We start from the raw sequence: 15381 nt of genomic DNA on the forward strand, positions 1-15381 counted from the left end.
GGAAATAGTGCTATATCAAGAATAGAATAGTATATATATATATATATATATATATATATATAAATATAAAATAGTATAGCTTAGTATAGTGTAGTATAACATAGAGAAGTATAATATAGTGAAGTATAGCTTGCCATAGCATGACATAATGTGCTGCATGTTTAAGTCAGGCTAGTGTCTGTAACGAGTTAGTTACAAGTAGTTATAATACACCATAGTAGCGCAAGTATGAAAAATGTGTTCTGTATTAGTAATGTATCACACAATATATATATATATATACACAAACACACATTATATATATACATATGTGCATATGTGTATATATATAATATAATACATATAGGAATATACTTACTTGTGTTCCTCTTTGCCACGATAACTCATCATCATTAGATGCCTATACATTACTACAAGCATTATTTACAAAAGTAAATAGAAAGAAAGGACAATAAATAAATAAATAAATATTGCATTCTTTACATTACACAATCATGTAGATGTTTATCAATGTTTTTTTTAAAAGAAATTTCACTACTGTAAATCAGAATTACAGTGACCTACACGGCATGAATTAATACATTTACCTACAGGTGGCACTCCTACTCTAAACTCAAAGCCAGATTTCAGCGACTGATTTACAGTGGGGGTTTTTTATCCGTCCATTTGCACACTTGACAATAGCAGATCTTTTTGTAATAATTATAATTATAAATCAACGACTGTATTTTCCATTTATTACAGTTTTGTTTATTTGTTTTATTATATTTTTAATTTTATTTTATTACAGTTTAGAATATCACTGTGCCCTGACAATTAAACAGTAGTATAATTGAGGGACACAGCAGAGGGACAAACTTAAGCAGTTAATGCACAACAATAATAAAAAATAAAGGACAACAAAAATATGTCACAATTTGTACTAGTTCCAAGTTGAGTATTGCAATATGTGTGTATGGCATATATGCTGAATTGTTAACGTTCCATGTACGACATTTGCTTTTGTCTTTCAGATAAAGTCACAGTCAGTGTCAGCTTTGAGGCAATAACCAACAGATGCTATGGTTTTGTTTATGTGGAGATGAACGATCAGAAAAGGGCCGTGTGTTCTAACAAGTGGGGCAGAGCAGAGAGTGAAGTTGTCTGTGGGGAGCTGAACTGTGGACATGTAAGTTGACCTTAAATATTATCAACAATAAAAATGATGCTCTTTAACGTAAGTTTTACGGGCTCATAGCGTGAGACCGTCGTAGCTATTACATAATGTTAAGGTTCATTTAATATCATCATCATTACAGAGGGTCCTCGGTTTATGACGTCATCCACCTACGCCATTTATTAGGAAAATCTTGTTTCGTCATTCCGACGTCCAACGAACTAGCTGGCAAGCGAAGCGCATAATTACGTCGTCAGTTGGTGCTACATTTTGTTTCTATTTGCCAATTGCACGACTGTGTTGGCGTAGGCGAGTGACACATGTACGTACTTATGTACAGCATGTGAGTTCCGACTCATGGCAAAAATCGTCGCGCCACAGAAACGAAATTGCGACATAGGCGAGGACCCCCTGTATAAGTGCAGAGGAGTAAATTCCATGATAGCAAACAGCCCCATGTCACAGTTGTTGAACAAACTGCTTCCCTGTGGATGTGATGATGTTCTTGTTGACGTTTAGGTTGTTAGTCATGAACAGAGGCCTTTACAAGGAAAAGGGATCATGGACCAAGTCAGTTGTTTGGGCAATGAGACTTCGATATGGCACTGCAGAGCCATGCGTTCCCTTTCAATCGCATGTCATAACAAAGTTTTTGTTGTCTGTTCAGGTGAGAAAAATGGCCTCTGACTCTCTACTGTACAACGAAGTGAAGTATTTTATAGAATAAAATAGTGTAAACATATTTTTAAGTCACATTTGTTTTTAGTATAGGTCTGTTAATATTGGTTGGCAGCTAGAATAGAAACGTTTTCGTCTTTCTTGTGTGTAAGTTTAACACTCTTGCCAATTTTCACGGCGTGCGCAGAAAGCGTGGACGTGCGATTAAAAGATGGACTCGGCAAATTCAACGGTAGATTGGAAATCTTGCACGGAAACATGTGGATGCCGGTCTCTAAAGAGCAGTGGGAGGATGTCAACTTGGACGTTGTCTGCAAACAAGTGGGCCGCAGGAACAGTCGACGTGCACTGGAAAAGTACAGCACAGACTCCAAGAATTTTCCGTACCGACTGCAGTGCAACAAGAACGCTGTACACATTTCGGAGTGCATTACAGAAAATGCCACAACATCATTACTTGATGCAAAACCATTGGAAATAACATGCAAGGGTGAGTACTAGTTTTTAGTATTCTTTAGTAGTAGTAAATAAAAACAAGTTAGTTACTTCACTATAACAATGTAACAGCAGGGGGGTGTCAAACTCATTTTGGTTCAGGGTCCAGGGTGTTTGAGCATTTTTTTTATTTTCAAAATTAATCAAACAGGCCGGATTCAACCCCCTAGAGGGCCGGTTTTGGCCCGCAGGTCTTATGTTTGAGAACCCCGGTTTATATTACTACTCCTAGTGCTAGTCCTGGAACTAGCACTAGTACTACAACTACTAGCACCAATGCTACTCTTACTACCAGCACCAATGACATTACGACATCTGCGCCGTCATTTCAAGTTTAGCTGAAACAGCCACAAATTACACTTTTGTGTTTTGTTTTATTGACAGAGCACAAGCTTCTAATTCTGAAAGGCGATGATCCATGTTCTGGCCTGGTAGTGATAGAGAAAAAGGATCAAACGTACTGGCTTTCTGGGTCAAATGCCACTTGGAATCAAGAGTCAGCAAACGTTGTGTGTCAGGAGAAGCATTGTGGGAACGCTTCCTCCTTCTATGCCTCCTTCCTCAACATCACTAATCAGACAAGTGTTTGGGATCAGTCCTACAACTGCTCCCCTGGTGCCAAATCTCTGTTCGACTGTGAAACTCATCTGGAGCAGCCATCTGACCACAACAGTTCCATTGCTGCAGTCAAGTGTTCAGGTAACAATCTGCTTTTGTGTTAGACAAATAGGTCTCTTTTTTACCCACCTTCTTAAATAACGTGTAGTTATCTTTTGGAAAACTTTTAGCCGTTCACTTAGCTACAGTTTTGGCTAACTATTTGGTATGATTAGGGTTGTCATCAGAGGTGGCAAAATGTTCTAAAAGAAAAAAAGAAAAAAAAAAGAGTAAATTCTGTTGAAATTTTACTCAAGTAAAAGTACCCATGTAAAAATCTACTTGAGTAAAGTAAAAAATTACTTAATTTAAAATTGACTTTGAGTAACAGTTACTTTAGATTAATGGTTGCAAATAAGGACGAGCCATTGATCCAATCTGCAACCAGTTGCTTTTTAACCAATAATTTAAATACAAGCGACAGAATTTGAGAATTCTATGATTCATTTGAATGCTTATACTGAAAATGTTATCTGGCTACATTTGGATGTGTACTAGGACTACTGTATATGTTAGTGTCCCTGATAATAGATACCCAGTTCTTGCGTCAGTTTTCCGATAATCCATAATACACCCTCACTCAAGGCGGGCCCACCGCAGGCTGATCAGACCTCGGTGTGTGTCGTACTGTTAGCTCCATGAGCAGTGAATCCCGTGCTCCACGGGAGCTCTCTGCTTGGCAATCCTCAACCTCCATGTTTTGTTCGGCAACGTTATCTGGGACCTGCACAAAGCAGTTTTAAAGTAGGCAACTGGCGAAACCTCAAGTAAGTTGAAGACTTTTCGCTTCCCGTGCCAAGAGGCTTCTCCAGGACAGTAGAACTGATGAAACCTCTTGGACGAGAGGCGAAACGTCTTCAACTTACTTGAGGTGATTCCAGTTGCCTACTTTAAAAACTGCTTTTGAGATTATTACGATACCCTGAGAATATCCACAAACAGTATGAGGATGTACAGGTTGATCACATTTTAGTCAGTCTTTGCTTAATCCTAACAAACGTTTACTGGGCCTAACTAATGATAACGGATTTCCTTCATGTTTTATGCTTTGCAGAAAAAATCACCATCTCTCTGCAGCACCAGTGCTGGGGCGAAGTCTCCATCTGTATGGATGGGAAGTGTGGAAGTGTATGCCAGGAATCCCTGTCACAAGTATATCCCGATTTGTGTAAAAGCCTCCAGTGCGGGGAGAAAGTTGTGAAAACAAGTAAAATACTACCAAAAACAAACACAACGATCAAGAGGTTGCACCAGACCAGACACACCACTAACCTGACACAAAGTATTTTTGTTATGAGCGAAGAGCACGACATCTGTACACCAGCCTATGTGGTTTGTTCAGGTATAAATAACGTATTTTCATATCGCTTATGTATTCACTTTCTTTTTATTTACCTTGTTGCTTCATTAACATAACAAGTGGCTTGTCCATAAAAACATAGTTATATAGTTGACACTCTCGGTTTTTTTTGTAGGTAGCCTCAAACCCAAGTTGAGCGGCGTGGACAGATGTTCTGGAAATTTGGAGGTTTTCCAAGAAGACACATGGCTGTCAGTCTGCAAACAAGATCATTCTAAGAACGTGCACAACGCCATTTGTCAAGAGCTGCAGTGTGGTGAAGAAGTTGAAATCACTCAAGACACTGGACCCGCCCCGGCAAACACGAGGTTTTCAAATCTCAAGTGTAATAGAAACAGCCAATCTTTGTCTGAGTGTGAGGTCTCTACTGCTAACAAGGCCTGTAAAGCTGCTGTACTCAAGTGCACTGGTAGGTTTCAGGTTGTCTAACTTGCCATTGTGTATGACGCCATTCTTATTTGACACGTTCTTCGACGTTCTGTACGCGTCGTGTCCTTTTGTCAACTTATCTCTAGTTATCTTTTCTTCTGTCTTTGTCTTTGAATCCATTCATTAAGGCTCTGCTAATCAGGGTTACCAGGTCAATAAACATCATATTACTATTATATACGTATTAGGTATTACTTTCCATCAACGTTTGCCACCAGGGGGCGCATTTTGAAAATTTAAAACAAACTTAGAATTCAATGTGATATCTCTATTTATATCTTGATTTACTTAACTAACCTATATCTCTAGATTTTTTTATGGGTGTATGGGTGTAAGCAAGGATAATATAAGTCTTGCACAGCCTCATGAACCCAATTTTTCCTCTGTCCGCCATCTGCTCTTTTTCTTTCTTCCGTGTCGTGTGCTATTGTCACGGGCACACACTGCAAGACTCTAGAGTGCATGTGTGCTCTTGTTCTTGCTCCTTTCTAATGGATATCAATATAGGGGGGGGGACTCTGAGCACCAATGGGAGACAGATGCCTCAAAGCAGGGGTGTCAAACTCAAATTCACAGTGGGCCAAAATTCAAAACTGGGATGAAGTCTCGGGCCAAACTTGAAAAAACAAACTTTAGTTTAGCGTAAACATTGAATCTGGAATGACCAAAGCTTAATATTATAAACACATGAGAAATTAAATTTGAAAAAAAACACGCATCAGTAGTATTCATTTCTTATTATGTCTCTTTGTCTGTAGTAAAAAAAAGAAGTATGCTCTATAACATACCGCATACACCGCTAATACTACAAATTCTGCAGTATATAGGGTCTATATACTGGAGGGACAACTCTAGTACATATTTGATATGATCTCGCGGGCCAAATATAATTACACTGTGGGCCAGATTTGGCCCCCGGGCCTGAGTTTGACGCTTGTGCCTTAAAGTGTCTGGGCAGTCTTTGAAAATTCAAAGTGTCTAACAAGGTTTTAATTTGCGAGACAACCTTAAAATTGTTGCGCAACCCGACACGAAAGGAACACCTGGTCACTCTACTAACCATCCATCCAACCAACCAACCATCCATCCAACCATCCATCCGTCCAACCATCCATCCAGTCAAACCCTAACATTATACCAAGATGTATTTCTGTAAAAATAGACTTTTTGCATCATGTACTAATCATGAATTCTTCATGTTCTTTTTCTGTCTCCTGTCTCTTTTCACCTTAGGCTGGAGGAAAATGAGAACCCTCAACACTTGCAGTGGACCCGTCTTAGTTTACTCAAAAGGACAGAGAAGTGCTGTGGCTGTCGAAGGATGGACAGAAAAGGAAGGGGAGAGGCTTTGTTTAGATTTACAATGTGGTGGCTTCAAGTCACTGAAGGGCCACAACACCACGGAGAAGCTTTTGTTCTGGAACGGGAGCTTTCGCTGTGAAAATAACGAAACAAACATCTGGGCCTGTGAAAAGCCAACGCCACCCTCAGAAAAGCAGCAGCTCTTTATTCAATGTCAAGGTAGGACTTTAGGTTTCGCTTTGGTTTCCTTTATTTATACCATATCAGATTCACAAAACACATTTGCCTCAATGGACCCTCACACAAAAACAATGGAACAGGAGCTCATGCCAACAGTACAAAATAGAGCAGAGCACCTTAAAATATTAAGGTAAATGAAATTAGATCACACACTGCAAGTGTTTTGGCAACTGCCTTGGGAGAAAGAAAACCTCCCCTTTAACAGGACAACATCTCACAGAAATCACAGAAGAATAGGGGAAATAAAATGTACCCTGGGAGTTCCTCCAGGAGTCTAGGCCTGGTCTAACCAGGTCTAACTTTGAATTTAGAGACTCCTTAACCCCCACTGGTGAGGAGCCTGGTAGCTAAAAGCTCTTCTGGTTCTTTCGTACTTGTTACTCACACGGCAACATTTAGATTTTTTTTTCAGACTTTTTAGGACAACGTGGCAGCAGAGAATTAAAGTAGTCCAATCTGGATGCAATAGAATCAGGAACTAGTTTTCATCTTTTAGCATAAGGATACTTTGCCTCTAAAGACAGATCTGTGGAACTGATGGCTAAGGTGATGTTATCCATAACACCCCCAAAAATATCTTTACTCATTTCAAACATATAAACACACACATATAAACCTGAGACATGACGTTCCTATCCCAAAACATGTAAAAAAATATGCCAACCCACTTCAAAATCCCTGCGGGCTAATTCTGTTAGATCTAAATTATTATTTTGAAGGTTAAATACAGTAGCCTCGGGCCTAGATATGGCATCTGCGGGCCTTGGATGTGACATCTTCGAGTACCGATACCAATGAATTTGAAGCCTAGTCTGGAATTAGGATAGCATTAGCATTCAGTAACCTGATGTTAAGCATGCAACTACATTGTTTAATTTACTACGCTGACAGTTTTCCTACAATTTAATTATTTAAAAAAACCCTCAATATGTCAACGTACCAATAGTATTGCAGTATATCGCAGTGTATCCTATGGCTGCCCTTGTATGGTGATACATATCGTATTGCCGGATTCGGCAGGTATACCGGGCCAAAAACATTTCTTATCCCATTTGAAGTCCAAGAATACTAGATGCAGATCTTGTTTTACCGAGTTAATATATGAGACTGATCATTTTTATATATGATAACGTGCTGACTATGTTCTATTTCTCTTTTCTACCTCTACCCCCAGATACTCCAAAAGTCAGCCTTTCAGAAAACTGTCACGGGCTGGTCAAAATAGATGGCATAGAAGTGTGTAACAGTTTCTGGAACATGGAGATGTCACACATGGTTTGCCAGGAACAAAATTGCAGCAATGCTATTACTCCCACTAAAACCATAGGTGCGAAATCTAATGCTGACTACTACCATTCTTACCATTTCCATCATGAGCTTGGCCAGTGTTGGAGGGTAACGGGAATGTGTGGTCCTGGGAAAGAGCTGGTGTCCGTTAACTGCATCGGTTAGACTAAAACACATCTCCATTTTGTACAGTAAGCTTCTAGATGACAATTAGTGCAGGTATCTACGCCTGTTGTTGAGAAAATATTTTTTTTTATGTTCAAAATAAACATATAAATAGATGAGCTAGCGCTGTCAATCAATTAAAAATTGTAATCAGATTAATCATCGGATAGCTATGGAAATGTTTTAACAAGGAATGTCCGATATATCGGCCAACCGATATTAACGGATGATATTAGCTTAATTATGTAATATCGGTGAGAATCAGTATCGGTTTTTCCTCTGATAATGAAATCCGGAAGACGCAATGTCTGGGTTTGGTGTGACCTAAAATAATGCTGAAGGTAAAGTGAAACTATTATTTGTATTCTGCACTGAATACACAGAATACACATTCTGTATTGTCATTGTGACGCAGCAATGAAATGTTTACTCCGCCTTTAACCCAAACAGCTGCGTATATATCGGTATTGGTTGATATCGTAATCGGAAATGAAGTGTACAATGTCGACATTGGATGTGTTTGGTTTATTTTCTGTCCAAGAAATTCCCGTTGCGGTCGGTGTTACTAAATTGTTTCAGTTCAGTATTGTAAACACTTTTCTTTCTTTTCTTTCAAACAGGTTCTGTTTGGTTCAGTACTGACCAACGATGTGGGGGCCAGCTCAAGATCAGTTATGGAGATAAGTTGGAGAGAGTCTGTCCGATGGATTTCTCCTCAAAGACAAGCGAGGATCTTTGTCGTGCACTTGACTGTAACGGTCACAACCAAACCTTAAGAACCAGGGAGAGCACAGAGAAGGTAAATATCATGCTGGTGATAATGGGTGTTAACATGGTGTTGATTATGATCCTTCCTTAAAATTACACATTGTATTCTATTCAGAATACCTGCAATATGTTTTTAATTCTGGGTAGTATTGGTTTTCCTGGAGATAATTTGTTAAACCATAAATTGTCTGCTTATGCGTATTTAAGAAATCTACAATAATAGAATGCAATAATTACTTAATCTAAAATTTTAATATAATTGGTTTCCATATGTAAACTACAGTGGAACCTCGGGATACGAGCACAATCCGTTCCAGGACCGAGCTCGTAACTCGATGTACATGTATCTCAAACTATTTTTTCCCATAAGAAATAACACACACAAAAAATAAAAATTACATTCCGGCCCTTATTAGTGCTAATAAAAATGGGAAAAAACATGTTTTTAATGTTTACTTTAGGATGGTACATATCACTACCATCCTAACCACCCACTCTCTGAGGACTCATCACTATTATGAAGAATAATGCACAAAATAGAGAGAAAATCACGTAGATAACGCAAATCGCAAATACTACGTATGTGGAGACGCTCGCATCTCGAGGTTCCACTGTAATTATTGTTATTGTTAGTATCGTTTCTGGTATTTATTATTATATTGTATCATATATTATTAACTGATTTTTTTATAACTTTTTTTTTTATTTTGGGTTTTGGGTTTTGTTTTATACCTGCAATGATCTCGCTTTTCTTGTTGAAGATATGTTTTTGTTGCAGGTGAATTTGGAAATGTCTTTTAAATGCGAACAAAATCACAAAGACATCAGATACTGTGTCACTTCGAAATCGTGTACAGGAGTCAGACCTGCTGAGATCTACTGTAACGGTGATGAAACGACACGCCTTCGCGACGGATGACCTCATAAGTCTTACAGAAAGAGATGATGTTAAAAATGTAAAAATGGTACCAACGCTACAATCAACAACAATGACTTTACACCTGTGTCTCTTTTTAGGGTATGAGTATCTTCAACCTGCCAGTAGTCCGCCATCGACAGCGGGTCATTATGAGTGGCTGGGTTTGCCGATTCTGATCGTTGCATTGATCATTTCAATTTGCATCGTCAAGAAATTCAAAAAAACATCTCTTTCCAAAAGTGAGTCATTCAATCAGTTGACAAGATGAAGGCTAGTAGTAAGCTATTTACGTGAAGTAGTTCACTTCGGTTAGGTTGTAAGCAAAAAAATGAGAAGAGAAAATGTTTTTATGCGGCGCATTCAGTGGAATAGAAATAATGATAGTGGTAACAGCAAATACAGTTAGAATATAAATAGCATCTTAGAGAAAGGTTAAACATAATGTAAATATTTTAAAAAGCTAATAAATATACCTTCATATTATTTTAATTTCTTCTGGTAGTTTTTGCAATGTTCCGCCCTTTAGTTCCTCTGCCACTGGAGGTCAGTGTTTCTGGATATTAAGAATACTTCACAGTACAACAGAACAACCCAGTAAGATGGTGGTGGTTAAAATAAATGCCCACTGCTGTATTTTTCATTCAAGAAGAGAAAGTGCTGTCAAGGAAGGCAGCAGAGATCGAAAGTGGAGATTATGAAGAAGTCCACAGTGACGCAAACGAAATGGAGGAGTTGGACAAAAGAAGTGAGTGATAAACGTTCAACCTTATTTTTATTTGTTTTAGAGTAAATGTTAATTTCTCTCATCTTGGCTACGAAGAGAGCGTATTGGTGAATTACGGTAGTTCACGATGTGTCTGTTTAACCTGATCATGCAGCGTCAAGATCACCGACTGAGAGTCTTACAGCCGAACAAGCTCGCGGCTCCCCCTCTTTGACCAACGGTAAAGAAGCCAAGGCCCAGCCACTGAACTCAGAGCATTTAGAGGGTAAGTGAAATACTCTACTGATATACTGAGAATCGGATGCTTTTCGTATAAGCTAAGGCACGCAGGATGACTTTTCAAAACTATCGTTTGAAATCCACGGCCTCTGCAACACTTTAAAACCCACTAAATATTTTTAAAGAATAAAAAAGTCACAGTAGTTGTTGCCCAACCCACACACAAAATACTGTAGGACTGGGAGTTTAGAACTAGGCCAGTGATCTAGAACCTGATCATGAAGCATGCCAAAAAAACATACCTTGAAGTGATCTTTGACCTACCCTTTAAGGTACTCGTTAAGAAAGGAAAGCAAAGGCTAAAGTGCAGGGACAGCCTGGCTTTGCAAACTTGCCGGTTCAACATAGGGGGCAGCACGCTACGCTAACACGATGGTAACATGATAATCTACGACATAGTTGCGTGAGATTATGAGAGCCACAATGAAGGCAAAAAAAAACAACACAAATGAAAGAAAGTGAATGTCGCACAATCCAATGTACGTCCTTAAACCAGAGGATGTAAACAAAGCCGTCTCCAGGATATAACTCTGCAAAATTTGTTTTAACGCTGTATGCTAGAATGATGGATCAATACTTTTGTGGCGGACGGCGAGCCATCTGTTTTTCCTGTGGTGTGCTTTTTGACACTGATGAACCTTATGATGACATTGATTCCGGGCCTGAGGTCACCCAGACTAATGCTGAAATTCACCAATGGCCCTAAAGCGTATGTGACGGTGGCGAAGTGGAGGCGGCGTCAGCGCAGGACGGTGCACATCATTTCTCAGAGGGACATGTTTCAGAGCTGTAGTTGATACCGATTTGGTTGACACTTAAAGTTCCCCTGGCCTTCGTTATACGCATTCATGTAAATAGTAATCGCAAAGAAATATTTGGTGTTTCTACCGTTTGGCTTCAAACCAGGATCCCTATAGCTTCTCACTCTCTTGATAATGTGTAACAAACCTATATATATTTGTTATAATTGCTATTTCTGGAAGATTATTTTGATTCTTTTGTTGTTTCTTGAACTTTAATTAATAACCTCTCTGATTTGTTTTTTTTCTGGAATGCCATGAATTATTTTGTCAATTTTCTTAGTTTCATACAATCTGTACTAAAGTGGATGTATGTTAACCTGACTTTGTTATGATTTCAGCTCAGATATTTGGGTCGTTCAATAGGACATTGGTATTACCGGAACGACATACCTGGCGAGGTATGCCAGGAAACGTGAAACGTGAAAACGTCTTCAAGAAACAAAGGCTATTTTTACACGGCTGCCATACGACTATGGAGCCTCTGGATGCGGTTGTCCCGTTCGAGCAGAATCGGCGCTAGTATATTCAACAACTCCACTTCTTGTAGTACATATGGCAGGCCTGTATGTGGTGCTGTGTCACCACCACATACTAACACCAGGTTGTATACGCGGAGTTCTCATACTTTTTGACTATGCGATCTCTCTAAACCAGGCGTGGGCAAACTACGGCTCAGGGGCTGGATACGGCCCCTTGGGCTTTTAGATCGGGCCTGCCAAAAGTACTTATATCTTGTGTCACCATCCGGGCCGCTCGCTCTTCTCCTGACCCGCCCCCCCACCCCTGTCAAATTTTAGGACCCGATGTGGCCCGTGAATTAAAAAGTTTGCCCATGCCTGATCTAAATGAAAGGCCCCATCGACGCTACCGCTCTGGTCTCTGTAGCGGTACTGCAGCCGTGTAAATAACCTTGATGTGACTGGGTTGCCACAAGATAATCACAGCTGCAAATTTAGCACAGTGATAATTGAACACAAGCGTCATTATGTGAAACACTTGAGGCCCTTCGACATGGGTTGCCATCTGTAACGACGTGCGAGAGAAACCCAGTGAGGCTGTCAAGCTAACACCAGTACGTATCAATGTAATGTGCGAGTAACGAACTTCACTACTGTACTACCTGCTTTCACAGACCACCAATCATCTCTGGCCAGAGCCAACACACACGCTGACTTTCTTCCCAACAGGAACTTCTGTGAATGGCTTTGGAAACAGCTCAGATGTTGAGTATCAAACTGCATGTTTTATTTGTTACATATAGTTTGATGCACAGCACTACGAGCCGTTTTCTTCACACACTTCCGCAAGCAGTTTATAGAAGCTGAACACTGTCGCAGGCCACTGTTTATGGCAGGGGTGTCAAACTCAACTGGAAGACTGTATAGATCAGGGGTCACCAACCCCCGGTCCATGGACCAGTACCAGTCCATAGGTCATTTGGTACCGGGCCGCAGTGGGACACAATGAAAAAATTTACTTAATGTAAACTGATTTACTTCATTCAAGGAAAGTCCAGGCAAGGCAATATTTTAAAATAATACATCATTCAGACTCTGATCCAAACAGAATAGAGTCTAAAAGATGTTTTATTTTGAAAATGTAATGATCCTTCAATGCTCAGCACCTTGGTACAGGTCTGTACTAACGGGTGGTACTGGCTGACCAGTCCTTGGAACAAAAAGATAGGTCACCGCTGGTATAGATGTAACTACTCCATTACAGACTAATACATGTTTCTGCAATTGATTATTATTTCATTGATGATAAAAAAAATTTAATTATTTAGGTTAAGAAACTCTGCTGCATGGACTTTACTTAATGCTTTTTAAGCTCCCACGGGCCACACAACGCAGCTCGGCGGGCTGCATTTGGCCCCCGGGCCTTGAGTTTGACACATATGATTTATGGTAACAGCTAAATGTGTGTGTTGTAGTGGTGTATTCTCCGAGTCGACCGGTCAATTCATTGGTCGATACGTTCTGGCTTGACCAAAATTCTGATTGGTTGATATTTTGACATGTACCTGAAGTGCTAATGGGTGTTTTTTAGAACACCACTGTTTCACAGGTAACACTTTATCTTCAGAAGAGCCCCCCCGTGTTTTCTACCATGTCAAAGATATCGTCAGGGTGAGAGCATTTAAAATAAATACATCGGAAAACATATCACAGCTTGATAACAAACATGACATATCACCTTAAATCGTCAAGCTATCTACTTGGATTGTAGTTAGCTTGGAACTGTGACACAGCGCCCCCATGCGCACAATGGAATGTGACCTCTGGATTTTACATCACCATCACCAAACTAACCAGGTCTGGTTTTATCACAGTCTTTTATATAAGGAAACAGACTCACTTCAGCTAGCACAGGCTAACGAGCAATCAGGAAAAAACAACAGGCAAGGATCGTAGTCAGGAACAGAAGACTGGTGGGTTTACCTGGACAGAGACACGACAGAGGTCAAAGGTAGGTCAGGTCAATATCTGAAGCCATTAGGAAATGCTGGAAAGTCTGCATGGGCGCAATGACAATCTGACAAGGAGTGTAGCTGTATGTGTCCTGGGTGGAGCAGGTGGAAGCAGTTATGCTGATTAGGGGCCGTGTCTGCAGGAGTGATTGAGCAGAGGTGGAACTTTTCACTGCAATGGAGCAGACTGACATGGTGAGCAGGTGAGAGGAGTTTACATTGATGAAGGAGTGTGGCTGCAGAAGTCTGTTAATCACACAGCACAACGACGGCAGCATCCCTCAGATACACCCAGACCGCGCTGGATGCTAAACCTCCTCTATTTTTCAACTTTTTAAATTTGACTTCCACACTGATCTTGATCTGGTTCGTTCGATAAATCGCTTTATTTCTTATTGTGGAATTTCTTTTTGTGTTTAAGAGCAAAGGTTTTCAGCCGTGTTCTGTCTCACTCCGTGGGAGGATAAGCACAGAGTAAAACGATGGCAAACAATTGTCTAAATATTGACAATATGATGATGTCATCAGTTTACATATTTAGATATTTTCAGAAATCATCAGCTAAAATGATGCAAAATAATTAGGTAAAAAAAAAACTACTAGTCTTTATGTTCGTTTGTAATTAATTCAGGCAGACAAAATTAATTATAAATTTATCATGATTAGTCAATTTCTGCTTCATGCGACCAAGACTTTCTATGGGGGATTACAGCTCTAGTATTTTGTTTTATTTCCTACTGCTCTACATTTGTCACATCAAGGAAAAGGGGGCAATATACACACACACACTTGGCCTTGGGTTACATCACTTTGCACTTGAGCATTCTGCTAAATCCCTTTAGCATTCTCCCACCTCTGTAGAGACAAGTGTGAGCAGCTGCTGATACAAATGAGTCCCGTCCATCCAACGGTCCCCGACGGACACAGATGCTGGAGCCGCTTTCAGTGGAAATACCATCATCATCATCATACTATACACGTCTGGTGTCAGATCCTGGAGCCAGTGAAACACCCACAGGGACTCGTTTGTGACAAGAGAGTCTGGTTTGTTGTGTAAACATCACACAGCTGACCTTTAAATTCAGATGTCATACTGAATGACAGTGGGAGGCTGATGATTGGCTGGAGTTGACGGTAAAGGAAGGAAGTCAGCGTGAAGTAGCGATGTCGCGATCCGATACTCTAATATTCAGGTTCAAACATCGAAAAAAAGCAACCATAGCTTGTTCGATCCGATACCTGAACGCTAATGATCAACTTATCTTTGCGCGACATGCTGTAAACGGTGACGCTAACGCCTCAGCTACGACAACGACGGTGAAGGAAAACGCTAACGTAAACCATGGAATATTTCCCTGATATAAACTCTGTTACACACCTTTGACATAGATTTAAATGAGTCGATTTTTTATCTCTTCTTTATCTCTGTAATCGTCACTGAGACAGATAAGCCTTCTGTGGATGGAAAGGCTCCTGTTGTAGTGATTCCCACAACAGACTGAAGTATTAATAGTGCTCTCCCATGTGTACGGTACTATCCAAAGAGCCCAAACATGTGTTACACGCTTGTCTGCAAGTGTGGAAGTTGGTAACTGATAACTTACTTGTTGTAGCCATTAAACCTATGAAGAAATGAAGGAAGGAAGGAA

General features: G+C 40.0%; 1 protein-coding gene across 1 annotated transcript; it reads left to right on the forward strand.

Annotated features, from left to right (window-relative positions):
* The first annotated feature begins 843 nt into the window (after positions 1 to 843).
* Positions 844 to 10887, forward strand: LOC103384560 (scavenger receptor cysteine-rich type 1 protein M160-like). Its single transcript, XM_025059711.1, has 14 exons — positions 844 to 1168; positions 1676 to 1823; positions 2022 to 2324; positions 2714 to 3028; positions 4041 to 4328; positions 4462 to 4755; positions 6009 to 6296; positions 7492 to 7764; positions 8390 to 8568; positions 9316 to 9424; positions 9555 to 9695; positions 10103 to 10201; positions 10335 to 10445; positions 10732 to 10887. Exons 1-14 carry the CDS (start codon positions 986 to 988, stop codon positions 10740 to 10742), a joined length of 2742 nt encoding a protein of 913 aa, XP_024915479.1. The 5' UTR covers positions 844 to 985; the 3' UTR covers positions 10743 to 10887.
* Positions 10888 to 15381: the final 4494 nt, after the last annotated feature.

Source organism: Cynoglossus semilaevis, chromosome 10 (assembly GCF_000523025.1).
Source record: "Cynoglossus semilaevis isolate Cse_v1.0 chromosome 10, Cse_v1.0, whole genome shotgun sequence".
Taxonomy (NCBI): Eukaryota; Metazoa; Chordata; class Actinopteri; order Pleuronectiformes; family Cynoglossidae; genus Cynoglossus; species Cynoglossus semilaevis.

What these genes read in the sequence shown, in the direction of transcription:
- LOC103384560 (XM_025059711.1), top strand. Translation starts at nt 986, where the DNA reads ATGTACGACATTTGCTTTTGTCTTTCAGATAAAGTCACAGTCAGTGTC. An exon ending in TGCTGTACTCAAGTGCACTG is followed by an intron (nt 4,756 to 6,008) that starts GTAGGTTTCAGG and finishes TTTTCACCTTAG; the next exon opens with GCTGGAGGAAAATGAGAACC. An exon ending in GGAGGAGTTGGACAAAAGAA is followed by an intron (nt 10,202 to 10,334) that starts GTGAGTGATAAA and finishes CTGATCATGCAG; the next exon opens with CGTCAAGATCACCGACTGAG.